This window comes from Mustela erminea, chromosome 3, assembly GCF_009829155.1.
Source record: "Mustela erminea isolate mMusErm1 chromosome 3, mMusErm1.Pri, whole genome shotgun sequence".
NCBI lineage: Eukaryota > Metazoa > Chordata > Mammalia > Carnivora > Mustelidae > Mustela > Mustela erminea.
In genome coordinates this window covers 33604744-33621358 of record NC_045616.1, presented here as the reverse complement: position 1 = coordinate 33621358, position 16615 = coordinate 33604744, and the positions used below count along the sequence as shown (strand labels likewise).

General features: G+C 38.4%; 1 protein-coding gene across 2 annotated transcripts in view; it reads left to right on the top strand.

The window, feature by feature from the left end:
* Positions 1–16615, top strand: part of MAN2A1 (mannosidase alpha class 2A member 1) — a 169062-nt gene that overhangs the window by 46579 nt on the left and 105868 nt on the right. For both annotated transcript variants that reach the window (XM_032335581.1, XM_032335580.1), the window contains exon 5: positions 14448–14575. In XM_032335581.1, the coding sequence (XP_032191472.1) occupies positions 14448–14575 (128 nt within the window). The remainder of the gene's footprint in view (positions 1–14447; positions 14576–16615) is intronic.

Genomic DNA, 16615 nt, shown 5'->3' with positions numbered 1-16615 from the left:
CTTATAGGGCAATGGCAAGTCAGTACTTGAATAGTTTTAGTTTCATCTGTGCAGTATCTGCCAGAAATGCCACCAATTTATGGCATGAGGATAGTTTCCTCCTCCTTAGTCTAGCTTGTTGCATGTCTCTCTCTTTCTACACTGTTAGCCATTTTACTTAGGTTGAGTTGTATGAAATTGCCAGTATTTCACCATTTAGGGAGTCAACCTAGGATTAAGGATAGAAAATGGTAAGATGTTGGGAGTGGGAATGCAAATTAGAATGTAATGCTAATTCATTGTCTTAAACTTTTTTGACAGATGCTATTTTGGCAATAGGAAATATTCTGGAATATAGGCCTAAACTTGATGATACCATTTTGCTTGAAGAAAATACTGTTTTTGTTTATTTGTTCTTTTAGGTTTTTTTAAAGTTTTTATTTATTTGAGAGAGAGACAGAGACAACACAAGTGGAGGGAGGGGCAGAGGGAGAGGGACAAGCAGATCCCCCCTGCTGAGAGGAAACCTGACATGGGGCTCAATCCCAGGACCCCGAGATCATCTGAACCAAAGTCAGATAATTAACCAACTGAGCCACCCAGGTGCCCCGAAGAAAACATTGTTTTATGGCAACATTAGGGCAAATGAGTTTTGTTTCTGATCAAGCTTTGTCAAACTTTTCTCCCTTCTTGGTATAATCATTCACTTTTTTTCACTTATTACATTTATCTATGGAACTAGGGTGATAGCATATTTTCCCCTACTTAATTAAACATTACATTCTTAGCTTGCCTAAATACATGTTTTGGAGAAAAGTTAATAGATGTATAGGTGTGCTCTCAGGATTTAAAATTCTGAGCTTGTACTAAGTGGTGTTACTGATAGAATTTTTTTTTGACTGCTAGTATAATGCTCATGCAATGGCTTATTTTTTCCTTTTTGAAGATGAGTCTATGGATTATATGTCTGTACCTAAATTTGCAAGCTAGCTGTTGCAGAACAGAACCTGTTAATTCCAGCAGAGTTCCATGTAAGCTTTTATTGTCCCTGAAGAATACCAATTGATTGTGGGAACTTAACAGAAACATAACTCAAATGATCCCCATAATCTATTCTAGCAGTGACTTGTTTGATTCTCACCCCCTGTGGCAGCAGTATTCAGCTCTATACCTTTTTAAAAATGAGAACCTAGTTAACTAAAGGGAGATCCATGCAACATCTAGCTTTTTTATTTTTACTTTTTGTGATTCAAAGTAATTTAATCAATTATAGTCATGGTGCCTACTTGTAACACATATCCAGTAGATTTAAAAGAAACTGCCTCCCATTAAATAATCAGCACATTTTCTGTCTATGCTTGTTTTATTTTTGAAAATGACTAGGATGTTAACATACTTTTTAGGCTTCATATTTGAATATTTTCCGGCTAAATGCAGTTAAATACTGCATGATGTTTATAATACATCAAAATGTGAATCCTTATTCAGAACCAAACAGCTGAAACATTAGCCTTAGCATTTCCTTGACTAGCGCCCAGCATATTACATGCTTATTTTCCTCTAGGCTCTGAGACACTGAGACAGGTTTTTAACAGTGCATGTGCTCTTGCTGTTGAGACTGGTGTTCAGTGAAGAAGCCCAATGAGTTGTTGGAATCTAGAACAGTTTATGTGTTCACCGAAGTCTTGACCAGCTTCCATGTGGACATTTTGGTATGAAATAAGGCTTCACATGTGTGTGGGGAGGAAAGGTATCAAAGTGAATGGTTATTGACATTACAAGCTAATGAAAATATTTATCTTCACCACATTGCTGGGTTTCATTGCTTTGCCAAGAATGCAAAGTCTTTTTTTTTTTTTTTTAAAGATTATTTATTTGAGAGAGACTGTATGCATGAGAGAGAGCACTAGCTGGGGGGTGTGGGTAGGAGCAGGGAGGGAGGAGAAGCAGACTCCCCGCTGAGCAGGGAGCCCAATGCAGGAGTCAATCCCAGGACCCCCGGATCTGAACTGAACCGAAGGCAGACTCTTAACTAACTGAGCCACCCAGGCATCCCAAGAATGGAAAATTTTTTATCTTTCTACCAATCCCTTCTATCTTTTTTCCTAGGTTTATATTTAAGTGAACCTTGTACTATTTTCCTAACTATCTGTTTGCTTATTGAAATCAGACAAATGTTTGAGATCACCTTCTTAAATAATACAAATCCAAACTTATTGATGTACATTTCAAGTATGACTATAAAAATGTACCTTTAAAGTTCTCATACAGGTTAATTTATTATACATTTTATACAGGTCAAATTTTACGGTATTTGACCGAAGGCTGCTGTAAAATTTGCAGAGCAATGAGAAGTTACAGTGTGTCTTGTGATGTTCAGAGTAAACTGCAGATTTGGATTGATTTTAGAGCCTAAAGATACATAGCATTTCATCAAAGGAATCAAAGCAATTCACCGGTGTCTAAAATAATTTGGGTTCTAAGTTGAAGCAGCCCCGAATGAGTATTTGAAAAAGTATAAGGTCCTCCCCCAGCTCCTCCATTCCCAGTTCAGTTCCTGGGAGGCAGCTTTTGTAACTTCTGCCTAGCCCTCAGTCATTTCAGCTGCCTGCTTCTGTTTACATTGTGGATTCTGGCAAAAGCCCTGAGGGACTTCTCTGATGCTCTGCCCTCTGGATGTTTCCTTGCCCCCCCTAAAGGCTTTCTTTGCAGCGTCAACCCTGACCACTCTACTGTCCTTGAAATTCTTTCCTCTTTTGTCTTCTGTGACCCAGAGCTCTTTCTCTCCTGTGTCTCTCCCTGCACTGCTGAGCATTCCTTTTTCATCCCCTCAGTTTCCTCCTCTGCTCACTTCCTCCACATCCCTTTCTCGCCCGTGGGGTCATACCTTTTGCTTCTTCTCTTCATCCTGCAGGCACATCCACCCTGTTGTTGTAATTACTAGGTGTCTGGACTGTTTCCAGATCTAAAGCTCCAACCTCAACGTTTTTTTTCCCTGTTTAGTGGTAATAGTAACAGCTAACACTTCCTATGTGCTTAACGTATACCAGGCACGGTGTAAGCTCTTACGTGAATTTATTCAGTCCATCCTATAGCTTTCTTACGAGTTAAGATGAGAGTTAAGTTTCCTTATGAGGAAACTGAGGTAGGGGTGTAAAGAAACAACCCTAGGATCCTCCGGCTAATAAGTAGGACAGGAGAGCCAGGCAGCCTTGTCCCAGAACCAGTGTTGTTAAGCATTGTGTGTTCTGTCTTTCCATCTGCCCGTTCAGGCCACATCCAGTCAGTCCCCTCAGCCTTGTTAGTTACGCCTTTTTAAGTATTTTCTGTGCTCTGAACCCCAGCTCCATCCCCATTACTCTTTGTTTCCTGCTGTTATGAAAACCTCCAGCTGGTCTTCCTGTTTCTAGCTCTGTCTGTGAAATGGAGGTGTCCTCCATTTCTCCAGCAGAGTTAGGATTCTAATATATCATTCTGTCCATGTCATTTCTTGGCTTTAAAATGCTTCATTGACGCTTCAGTGTCAAAAGGTACAGACCCATCTCTTTTGTCTGGCACACACTGGCTCTTGCTCTGATACCTCCCTCCTTGTCCACCCTTACCTCTGATCACTTCCTGCCTCCCATTCTACTCTTAGCCCTGCTGAGCCACAGGCGGTGTCCTCAAACTCATGCTATTTCTTGTTTAGGACTTTGGCCATGAGTTGAAGCTTAGATTTTTTTTTTTTTTTCCCTTTTGTGCACTGGATAATCTCAGTCTTACTCATTTTTCAAGACTCAGCTGAAAGATTATCTGATTTCCAAAGACTTCCCTTATTTACTCCACATCATTTATTCAACAACATTTACTGTGGTAGGTTCCAGGGATATAGGAGGTGAGTAAGACAGGCCTGATTCCTGTCTTCAAGGCAGAACAGGGAAGACATGTAATTAAACATAGTATCACAATGAAGTGTTTCCTTCTATGGAAGTAAGAAGGGTGTCTTCGAAGGCTTCCTAAAGCAGGTGGTATTCAGGCTGAAACCTGAAGGGGGTTTAGAGTTATCCAGCGAGGTAGGGGTGGAGAAGGAATTCCAGGTTATGAGAGGAGAATTGTGATTATGGGCCAGGGATTAGCAAGAGCTTGGCATGTTCAGACACCTGGAAGAAGTTTATGAGGCTGCAGCAGTGGAGGAATGTGTGTTTGCTCAGGCTTGTTAATGTCTGGTCATCAAGGAGATACAAATTAAAACTACTACAGGTTCTACCTCAGACCCTTTAGAATGGCTAAAATCACAGATCATGACAGCACCAAGAGTTGACAAGAATGTGCAGCAACTGGAACTCTCATGTTGCTAGTGGGAAAGAAAAATGGGACAGTTGCTTTTTGAAAAGCCCCCAGAGTTTTCCAAAGTAAAACATACATAATGAGACCTAGGAGCCACCTGCTAGGAATTTACCTAAGAGAAATGAAAACATGCTCACAGAAAGACTTGTTTAAACCTTTTCATAGCAGAGTCTTTCATGGTAATTTCAAACTGGAAACAGTTCAAATGTCCATCCACGAGATAATAGATGAACGAATGTAGCATATTCATGCAGTGGAATACTGCCGAAGTCTAAGAGTAGCTAAACTTATCTGTTATGGTAGAATGAAGAAGTAAGAATGTCTTTCTTTTTTGGACCAGTTGAAGCAGGAAATGATTAGAAGGGGGCATGAAGGAACTCTCTGAATTAATGGAAAAATTTCTTATCTTTTTTTTTGGTAGTGATTACAGGGATGTAAACACTTGTCAAAACTGATCAAACCAAACGTGTGTTGTGTGTTATCTCAATTAAAAGTCATTTTAAAAATACAATACAGCCAGGAACACGATGATAGTCTGTTTATTAACATGAAAAGGGAGCATTGGTATAGAAATAAGTAAAATAAGTTGGTTAAAAACTGTGCCTATCATAAACCCCTTATGCATTTATAGCAAGATGGTAGATTTTTAAATTTTATTCTTTAATCTCGTATATTTTCTGATTCATTATGAATGAGCATTTTATTAATTTGTTTTGGAAAATGAGAAAATGAAGTAATATTCATTTATACAGTGAAATTATTTAAAGACTATCTTTTTTTTGTTTATTTCTTTAGTTTTGTTTAAATTCCAGTTACTTAACATACACTGTTATATTAGCTTCAGCTGTACAATGTAGTGGTTCAAACACTTACATGCAATGCTCAGTGCTCATCACAAAGTGTCCTCCTTAGGGGCGCCTGGGTGGCTCAGTGGGTTTAGGCCTCTGCATTTCAGCTCGGGTCATGGTCTCAGGTCCTGGGATCGAGCCTTGCATTGGGCTCTCTGCTCAGCGGGGAGCCTGCTTCCTCCTCTCTCTCTGCCTGCTTCTCTGCTTACTTGTGATCTCTGTCTGTCAAGTAAATAAATAAATCTTCAAAAAAAAAAAAAAATTAAAAAAGAAGTGTCCTCCTTAATCCCCATCACTATTTTGCCCATCCCTCCACCAACACCCATCTGGTAGCCATAAGTTTTATGCTCTATAGTTAAGAGTCTCTTTCTTGGTTGTTCCTCTTTCTTTCCTCCATGATCATTTGGGTTTTTTTTTGTGTCTTAAATTCCACATATGAGTGAGATCATGTGGTATTTGTCTTTCTCTGAGTTACTTCGCTTAGGATAATACACTCTGGCTCCATTTACATCATTGCAGATGGCAAGATTTCATTCTTTTATATGGCTGGGTAATATTCCATTATTTATATGTGTATATATAAATATATATACATATACATATACGTGTGTGTGTGCCACACACACACACACATACTTATATAATATATGGCATCTTTAGCCATTCATCAGTCAATGGACATTTAGGGTCTTTACATAATTTGGCTGTTGTTGATAATACTGCTGTAAACTTTGGGGTACAGGTATCCCTTAAAATAAGTATTTTTGTAACCTTTTGTTAGGATAGTTCTATTTTAACTTTTTGAAGATACTCCATACTCTTTTTCAGAATGGCTACACCAGTTTGTATAAAGAATATCCTTCTATTAAAGGTTTATAGAAATGGGGGCATCTGTGTGGCTCAGGTAATTGTCTGCCTTTGGCTTGTTTATGATCCCCTGGATCATGAGCCCTGTGTCAGGCTTCCTACCCAGCGGGGAGTCTGCTTCTCCCTCTACCTCTGCTGCTTACCCTCTGCTTGTGTTCTCTCTCTCCTGTTAAAGAAATAAAATCTTGAAGAAGAAGAAAAAACTTTACAGAAATGATTAATCGGAGGGTACCTGAGTGGCTCATTGGTTTAAACGTCTGCCTTCAGCTCAGGTCATGATCCCAGGGTACTGGCGTGGAGCCCTGTGTCAGGCTCTCTGCTCAGAGCGGAGTCTGTTTCTCCTCTCCCTCTGCCCTTTTCCCTGCTCATGCTCTTTCCTGCTCTCTCTTTCTCTCTTTTGCTCTCTCTTTCACATAAATAAAATCTTAAAAAAAAACTGATTGAGTTATCTAATATGGGAATACTCTTAAATAACATTTTTATACTATAGCTATATTAGTTTCAATGCTATGAGACATTAGTGTATAATACTTATTGTTTGGAAAAAATTTTTTGTTTAATTAATGTTTTAATGTAAGTCCAAGTATGTAAAGATATAAAGGTACACAGTGAAGGGTAAGAGATGAACCACTCCTGTCTCCTTGTCATCTGTTTTCTTCCACAGGACACAGTTGCTGTGAACCTCTTCTATTATAGATACACAGGAAAACATACATACATAGACCTGTGTGCAAATACATGTGTATTATGAAAATGATAGCATGCCATGTTCATTGTTCTTAATTTTTTTTTAGTGACTCTACTTTTTTATTATAAAAATACTCATAACATAAAACTTAGCATCTTACTGATTTTATTTGTACCATTTGGTAACATTAAGTACATTCACGTTGCTGTGTAGTCATAACTGTCATCTGTCTCCAGAACTTTTTCATGATCTCAAACTGTGACTGTACCTGTTAAACAATAACTTGCCATTCACTTTCACTGCCCCTGGCATCCACCATTCTTTCTGTTTCTGTAAGTTGAACTACTCTAAGAACCTCATATAAATGGAATCATTCAGTATGTGTCTTACTGTGTCTGGCTTTGATTTGACTTAGCATAAAGTCTTCAGGGTTTATGCATGTTGAAGATGAATCCATGTGTCAGAATTCCCTTTTTAAGGCTGAATAATGATACTTTATTGCATGAATATACCACATTTTACTTATCCATTCATCCATCATTGGTCATTTGGGTTGTTTCTACCTTTTGGCTATTGTGACATAATATTGCTGTGAACATGGGTGTTTCATGTATCTGTTCAAGTCCCTGCTTTTAATTCTTTGTGTATATACCCAGAAGTGGAAATTGCTGGATCATGTAGTAATTCTATGTTTGAATTTTTGCAGAACCCCCATGTTTTCCACAGCAACTGTACCACTTTACATTGCCATCCACAGTGTGCAAGGTTTCCAATAGCTCCACATCCTCAACACCTATTTGCTGTTTTTTTTTTTTTTAAGTATAATTTCCATCCTAATGGGTATTGTACCATGCTTTTTAATCTTAGTGTATCTTGGAGAACCTTTCAGGAAAGAAGAGCCCTTCTTTTTAAAGACAGTATAAAAAGCTTTTTTTTGACTGTTCCCAGTGGGTGACCATGTAGTTTTATTTCTGATCTTTTGTGAATGCATGGAATGTGTCTTTATATTTAGTGTGTATAATGCTTCTGTTTATTTTTATACTTTATTTTCTGACTTAATTTGAATGAACATGTATAAAGTGCGTATATATTTTACAATTTGATAGTTACTGCCAGCAATATGTACCAATACCAATTTCCATACACCTTTGACCTCATAGTATATTACACAACTTTTTTGATCTTTCCAATATAGTTTAAGTGCAATTGACATCTCTTTGAAGTTTTAATTTTCATTTCCTTATGAGTAAGACTAAATATCTTTTCATTTTTGGGAGGCAGTCATTTCTGAAATATATGCTGCATATTCTTTGTTCACTTGTCTTTTGAGTTATTGGTACCCTTTTCTAATAGGAGCCCTGGAGTGTTAAATGGTGTGCAAACTAGGTGTGACTCTCGCCCTCATGGGGCTTCCAGTCCATGGAGGGAGAAAGACTGTAAACATACAGTGTGTAATTAAATTTTGTGATAAATGCTATGAGAGGAAAATTTTGGGTTATATGAAAGATAACAATTTAGGTGGCTGGGCTTTGGATGAGATGTGGTGGCTAGGAGAGGCTCCCGATGGATCCCTAAGAGCCAGTGAGGCAAGCGTTGGGGTGGGAGGGAAATATGCCAGGCAGAGAGGACAGCGAAATGAAGGGAGTATGGCTGGAATGAAGTAAGGAAGGAATGATAAGAGAGAACACATTTGCCATCTGTCCCTCATGTTCTAAATCTTTATACATAAATTTTTTTAAGATTTCATTTATTTATTTTAGAGAGAGAGAGAGAGAGAGAACGTGTGAGCAGGGGGAGGGACATATGGAGGGGGAGAGAGAGAATCTCTAGCAGATTCTGCAGTGAACCCAGAGCCTGACATGGGTCTCCATCTCAATAGCCTGACATGGGTCTCGATCTCATGACCCTGAGAGCATGACCTGAGCTGAAACCAAGTGTCAGATGCTCAGCCAACTGTGCCACCCAGGCGCCCCCTTGTGTACTATATCTTCTAAGACAGGTGTCAACAATATTCAAAAATACATGATGGATTTCCCCAATTAGTATTATATGAGAAGTCTTAAAGCGGATTTTATTGTTGTTCTCCTATATTAGTTCCCAAGAAAGGCATATGAATAGGCACATGATAAGCAAATGTTTTTAGGCTATTAATTGATTCGTTGGGAACCTCCATCTTTTTGAATTTTCCACTTAGCTAAATTTTTATTTAAGAATGAATCCCTGTACATCATCTTGTTTTATTTCATATTTCCCCAGATGTATGATTACAAATTCAACTCATTTTCTCATGTGAAATTAATTTGTGATTCTTTGAAGCTTGCTAAATGATGCATTTTTTACTATTGAGTTATCTGTAACAATTTCGCCATTAGGGAAAAAAGCTCTTTGAGTCTGTCTTTCTATGTGTGACCAAGTTCCAAATGTGTGATAAGTCTACATAGGGGAAAAAGTGACACTCACAGAAAATGATTTGCAGTTCCATGTGCTCGGCAAGTACATTCATAAGTGTAAAATCTGCATCTTAGGCAAATCGAGCTGTGACAGATATGCTCAGCCTAATTTTGATCAGTTATTTTGTTAAGCTTTTTATACCAAATTCCTCGGCAGTGAAATAGTAGAAACAGAAATGTGCCATGCTGTTACCAGTAGTTACAAGTCAACCATTTAAAAACGTGAAACAGGAGTGTTGTTAATTTTGAAAGTTCATGCCTGGTTTCCTATTTTCTGTATGTATATATTCTTTTCTTTCCCTCCGTTTCCTTGCTTTTTCACTTCTGCTTCTAGATCTCATGTTTGTTCGGAAATATGAAGGAAAATGTACACGCAAAAAGTTTGCCAGAAGCCAGTCTCTTTGGCAGAAACCAAGCAACACATTCTATGGAGTGGGCATGTCTTTTCTGATTTTGTATTCCTCTGGGCCAGAGAAAGAGCTCAGTTGTTTCTTGTTGAGCACTGAGTGCATGGAAATTGGAAGCACCTGTATTTGTTCTAAGTGACTTTTTCCATAGCTATAGGTACTTCCCATTGCTTGATTAAAAAGAATTAAAGTCTCAAATATAGAGTTGCAGTCTCTCTTAATTTTATTTTCATCATGTTGCTAACAGTGGCAATTTTAAATAATTGTACTTTTTTGTAGACTACCATAGCTTTTCTGTTATTACTTAGAAATATTTTTCTAAGTCTTTCCTGAGGTGGTGTTTCTCTAGACTGGCAGTCCTACTTTTTGTACAGTTGCTGTGTTTCTCAATCATCTGGTTAATGTTTTACTCGTATTTCTTTAGACCTTTTTGTTTTTCTGTCATTCACGAATACTTGCATAGAATACAGGCTTCTACGTGGGAATTCTGTAACTTTCTCTCTTCTGCCGTTGCTGTGTATGGGTTTTTTGTTGGGTTTTGGTTTTGGTGAGCATTTTTGCCTAACCCAGTGAATATTTCATATCTGACCAACCATCCTGCCTCTAAGAATCTTCCAGTTTATCATCTGGTTTTCACCATTCTTTTGTATAGACTAGGAAAACCAGACAGTCTAGTGGAATAGGAGCACTTACCAACCTGAGGGTTTGGCCAGATGTCTCAGTCACTGTTACATTGCTTCGTATTTCATTTCATGATGTCTACTTCTTCTTCTTCCTTTTTTTTTTTTTTCCCCTTTTGGTTTTTCTTCTGCTTGATTAGAGACACTGTCCTAAGAAAAGCTAAAACCTGTGTCTTTTCTGGCCTGCGACTGTGACATCATTGATGCTTGTTGTGACCTGTTCATGCAGTTTTCCTTAAAAAATGTATCCTTATTGGGGGTGCCTGGGTGGCTCAGAGGGTTAAGCTTCTGCTTTCAGCGCAGGTTATGATCTCAGGGTCCTGGGATCGAGCCCCGCATTGGGCTCTCTGCTCAGTGAGAGTCTGCTTCTTCCTCTTTCTCTCTCTGCCTACCTCTCTGCCTGCCTCTCTGCCTGCCTCTCTGCCTACTTGTGATCTCTGTCTATCAAATAAATAAATAAAATCTTTAAAAAAAAATGTATCCTTATTAAAGCTGATATTCTATTGGAGATGCTCTTTCAAAGTATCAGTCTTTTTGTATGACATAACTTGTATGACATAACTTGGCTTTCTTATGAGTTTGCTTTAAATCCCTCTGATTGAAGCTTTTATAATTAAAACTGTATCCTGTTCTTTTCCACTAACATAATTTGCTACTTTAATAGTATAAATACTTTAAAAATTTGTTTCTCTGCCTTATATTCTGACCCACTGATATGTCTTTTTCTGAGTAGGTCACAGTTACATGGTAGCTTTTTAACTATAAAAGTTCCTTTTTCCAAGGGGGAGTATAGGTTGCACCTCATTACTGTTTTCTAGAATGTACCAGGCTATTTTCTCAGATTTATTCTTTTTATCTTTAACATTTCTTATTGCCTCTGTTTCCTTCTATATTTTCTTCTGCTTTGTCCTCGACTCTGCTTTTGATTGTTTTCTCCTTATGCCCTAGCTTTTCTGTTTCCTCTGTGTTTTAGTCCCCTCAAGCTTAATTTTCATTTCGGCCTCTTTTCCTGAACTTTTCTTCTTCAGTTAGCTCCTTTGGGATGTCTCACCATCCTATCAAACAGCTTATCCAAATTTATATTTATGACCACAGAGTGACCTTCATTCTCACCTCCCCTGTTGTGTGTCACACTATGGTGCTGTTAGACACCAGGAATTAACACCCAAACCATATGTGCTTTAGTCCATTCTTTTATTGCCTGTCGTTGCCCAATTCCCATTGATGATTTTTCGTGAGACACATCTTCTCTCTCCCTCCTCTTCCATATTTCCTACATCTTTAATTTTCTTTTTTTTTTCTTAAGATTTTATTTATTTTTGTGTGTGTGAGAGAGAGAGAGAGAGAGCAAGCAAGAGTGGGGAGAGAGGGGCAGAGAGAGAAGCAGGCTTCCCCGTGATCAGGGAACCTGATTTGGGATTCAGTTCCAGGACCCCAAGATCATGACCAGAGCCAAAGGCAGATCCTTAACCAGTTGACTGAGCCACCCAAGCACCCCACCACTTTCATATTCTGGGTCATACCACCTCACACCTAGATCATTCACACTCCTTTACACCTGGCCGCTTGCTGTCCAGTTTATTTAGCATGTGTCTGTGAGATTCATGTAATCCCAAACTGCCTGTAGATACTGACTTTGAGCCGAGAGTCTTGTTCAGTCATTCCTCATTTATCTCACAACTATCAGAGTGCCCCTGACAGGCCACATACAATTCTCAGTGCCGGGTGTGTGTGAGTGAGCGAAACAGCAGGTGCTAGTCCGTGCTCTCTGGGAGCTTACATTATGCTCTCTTGGTGGCTGGGGTGGCGGGGAGGGCATGGAAACTAACAAGGTAATTCTGGTTGGTGATAAATGCTATTGTGTGAGATAAATGCTATTGCATGGTGGTATGGTGGGAGGATTGATTTAAGTTAGGTGCACGGGGAGACTTCTCTGGGTAGGTTTTATTTGAGCTGAGACATGAGGATACCTGGCACCAGTCAGTTTGGGAAAAATAGGAGAGAAGAGAGTAAGTAGGTAAAAATATTCTGGAAAACATTTTAATGCGTGGGAGGCTTGTCATGCCTTCCAAAATTAAGTGACAAGTTGATCTTTAAGATAACCATTGTGTTTGAATAAGAAGTCAGTACGGATTACAGTCATCTATGGCATAATGGGGAGGGGAGAAAGTCTAGGTATACAAATGGACCTGGGGACACTAGTTGCTGTATATAGTAGGTGTGATTCTTTTCTCAACTGTTTTTTGGAGCCCATTCATGCCGTGGAACAGGGATCATGTAGCAAAATAAAACTGAAATGAAAAATTCCATCATTGGCGTGATTTTTTTTTATTTTAATTTTTTGATTTCTTAATCTATAATTTCTATTTTCTGTTTAGAAGCAGCAAAGACTTTGTTTTGACCAATTTATTTCTGAATTTTTTCTGAAAGATCTATTTACTGGAATGCTAAGATAAGAAGCCAGGTTTCTATATTTGATGGCCAGAGTTTAAATCCCAAATTGGTCCTGACATCTCAGGCTTCTAGGTACTGGCCATAAGACATAAGTGCTGGGTCTGGGCCGAGGCCTCCACAGTGCAGCTAAATCTGGCAATCACCAGAAAGATGTGAGGGAAAATTGACTGGAAGTAGTTTGGCTGTAAGAATAGGACAAAATAACCTTGGATTTAGTTGTGTTCTTAAAGAATTGAATTTTTTTTGAGATTTCCAGCATGCATATCAGAAGTTCTTGATTTGGGTCTATGAGAATCTAAGGTTTGGCTGGACATTTGGGTTTTTGTAGACACTGTAATGATGTTAGCCATCATAATTCCATGTAAAATTATGTTAGTTGGTGATTCCCATGGCAATGCAGATTAAATTAACATTTAAAAATTTTATACAAGGCATTATTCATTTTTAAAGTTAGTGTCCATTATCCACTCTGTCATGGATTATATGATTATGCATATATTTGAATAAATGAGATGTCGTATTAATGTAGTGGATTCTGTTATAGGTTTTAGAGGAAAATGTTTATCTTTTATGCTTCTGGGCTACTTTGACTAAATGTGGCTTGGTACTTGGCTGTTGGGGGTAGGTATCCAGTGATGTGTACCCTTATTAGAGCTGCTTTTTTATCTGAAATTCTACACTATTTTTCAAACCATCTTACTGCAAACTGACAAATCTATGGCATTGAAGGTGTTTGCTTAAATTCTCAACTTCTATACTTCCTTGGACACTTCTTCACATTTTTAATAGTCTATGATTTTGTTTTTTTGGAGGAAAGGATCTTGTAACAATTCAGTTGTTCTAGGGCTTGAAATCTAGTTACCTTGATAGTATTATGGCAAAGGAGTACCCAATGGACAAGAAATGGTAATGTTAGAGTTTTTCAATCAATAATGTAAAATAAACTATATAGACGCATTTTTTTTTTAAAGATTTTATTTATTTGACAGACAGTGATCACAAGTAGGCAGAAAGGCAGGCACAGAGGGAGGGAAGCAGGCTCCCTGCTGAGCAGAGAGCCTGATGCAGGGCTCAATCCCAGGACCCTGGGACCATGACCTGAGCCGAAAACAGAGGCTTTAACCCACTGAGCCACCCAGGCGCCCCTATATAGACACATTTTAACTGAATCTGGAGCAAAGTGCTTTATAATGTTTTCTGTACTCCCGGAGGCATGTTATCTACTGGCTTTACCTTTATTATTATTACTTTTGTGTAGTTTTCATGATTAACTCACCATTGTCAGAAGGACTAAAATAAATATTGGTTTTTCAATATAGGTATATTGAAACAAGTATCATGCTTAAAATGACAGCCCTCCAATAAACATTCAGCATATACTGCAAGGAAAGCACTTTGCTAGGTGCTTTGTAAGATTCAGAAATAAATCAGATGTGTCTCCTAATCTCAGGATCTTTAGAGTTGTCTGGGAGATCAACCTTATGAAAAGGAATTTCCAAAGTCACCTGCAGTGACTTTGCCTAGGAAAGGATGGGGGGAGGGGTCACTGCACACACTTTCCTAAAGATGTTTTATCACTAGGGCCCCAACGTTGAAATTTATTCCCTGGTTTAAAAAAATTTTTTAAGTAACTCATATAAATACTGGTTATACTTGCTTGATGGCTGTCCCTAATGTTTGCACTATTTTGAATCTTTTATTTAAACTTTTCTTATATATGTTACTATTAAATATTATTTTCTCTCTAGTTTGCTACAGAATGGTCAATTTGAAATTGTGACAGGTGGCTGGGTTATGCCTGATGAAGCTGCTGCACATTATTTTGCCTTAATTGACCAACTAATTGAAGGACATCAGTGGCTGGAAAAAAATCTAGGTATGTATTGATGTCTTTCTCCTTCATTTGGACTACTTTGGGTAATTAATTTTGGGGAACGTGAGATTGAGGCTCTGTTTTATTTTTTTTAAAAACCAATTTTCCCTCTATTTTTTATCCTTCATTAATTTATGATGTCTCTTCAATCATAAGCTAACTTACATAAATATAATATGGTCACTTTCTGGGCCATCTACTTTGTAATCTATTATTTTATGTACTCTTCTTATTAATTTTAGAATAATTTTTTTCTAATGGTATCCCATTGGGATTTTAATTTTATATTAAAACTATTGGTTAGAAGAGGCAAAACCTAATTTACTTGCTAAGAAAAAGAAGAACTAAAGAAAGTTATTAGTTTTGTCATTGAGAATTCCAGAGGTATGGTAGGTTCAGGTAAGGTTGGATCCAGGGGACTCAAATTATGTTGTGTGGACACTGTCTCTTTTGGCTCTACCTGCTTATTTGCTTATTTATTTGTGAGAGGGAGGGTCGGGGAGGAGCAGAGGGAGAAGGAAAGAGAGAACCTGAAGCAGTCTCCATGCCCAGCACAGAGCCCTACATGGGTCTTGATCTCACTACCCTGAGATCATAACCTGAGCAGAAATCAAGAATCGGACGCTCACCCGACTGAGCCACCTGGGCACTGCTTGGCTCTGCTTATTCTGCATGGCTTTAGTCTTCTCCTGGTTCTCTTCACATGCTAAGATGGCCATAGACAACTAGGATTCTCATCTTCCCAGTCTAATCAGTAGAAGTTTTTCTTAATACCTTATCTAATTGCCTCACTTCGAATTAAGTGTATAACTCTGAGCCATGGGGGAGAGGGGTTTGTGGAATGCACGGTCAGCTCCACTGGAACCATGTGAATAGGTCCTCCCTGAGAAAGAAGGATCTTGTTACCCCAAGATGTGGGGAAGGGGCTACTGCACTGATAAAAATCAGGTGTTCGCTACAACTTGTAAGAGCATGGGGCTCATTTAAATCTTTGCAATGTCTAATATTTGCATCTTGCAGTGTGGTATGTAATTCTTTTCAAATATTTCATATCTTAGTATAGTTTTATAGCATTTAGGAAATCCAAGTCCCCAGACACTAACCAAGCGCAAAGCTTCCAAGCAAGACCTTTGTAAAGATAGTACTTTCAGACCTCCTGTGTTATCTCTTTTCTGTACAGATATGATACCTGCATCTTATTCTGATAATAACAACAATCATACCAATGATATGGCAAAAGAAAAAAATAAAGCAAATATATTAATAGTAAATCTGGTGGAGGAGTTTATGGGAGTTCTTCATATTATTCTTACACCTTTTCTTTTAAGTTGAATTATTCCAAAATATAAGGAATGAATAGGGGTGGCAGTGAGTTAATCTCTAACAAAAAATGGAAATGCCAAGAAATAAGTTCAATAAAAAACATGTATACTTACCACACTGATACTATGGAATTTGTTCACTATGTTTCAACTGTATAAAAACAATGTAGTTTATGCTAATCACAGATGCTACTGTGATTGTGTATTGAGTTCGTTTCCTTCTGGAAGTCCAGAATCTTAGTATGTACTGCTAGCCTGAGGGTGTCTCCATGACCAGCCCATAGTAAATACCCTGAACATGGAGTCTCTCGGGGCCTTCCTTGGTTGACAGCATTTCACTCTTGTCAGTTGTTTCGATTGTTGTCAAAACATGGAGGAATTGAACCCATCCCGTGTGACTCCATAGGGAAGGACTCTTAGAAGCTTGTGCTTGGTTTCCCAGGGACACTGTGCCCGCCTGCGCCCCGCCCCCGTGCCTTTTCCCTTTGTGGATTTTTGCATTGTATCCTTTCACTATAATAAATCACAGCTGTGAGCAGGACTGTATACTGAGTCTTAATAGGTCACTAGATGGGGGAGGCAGACTTAGGGACCCCCTACACAGTGCCACTTTTCTTAAATACTTAGCTATTTTCTAAACCACGAATGTTTTCTTTATAAACCTCAGTTTGGGGGATTTTTTTTTTTCCTTTACGTTTAGCTTTTATTGACATATAGTTAA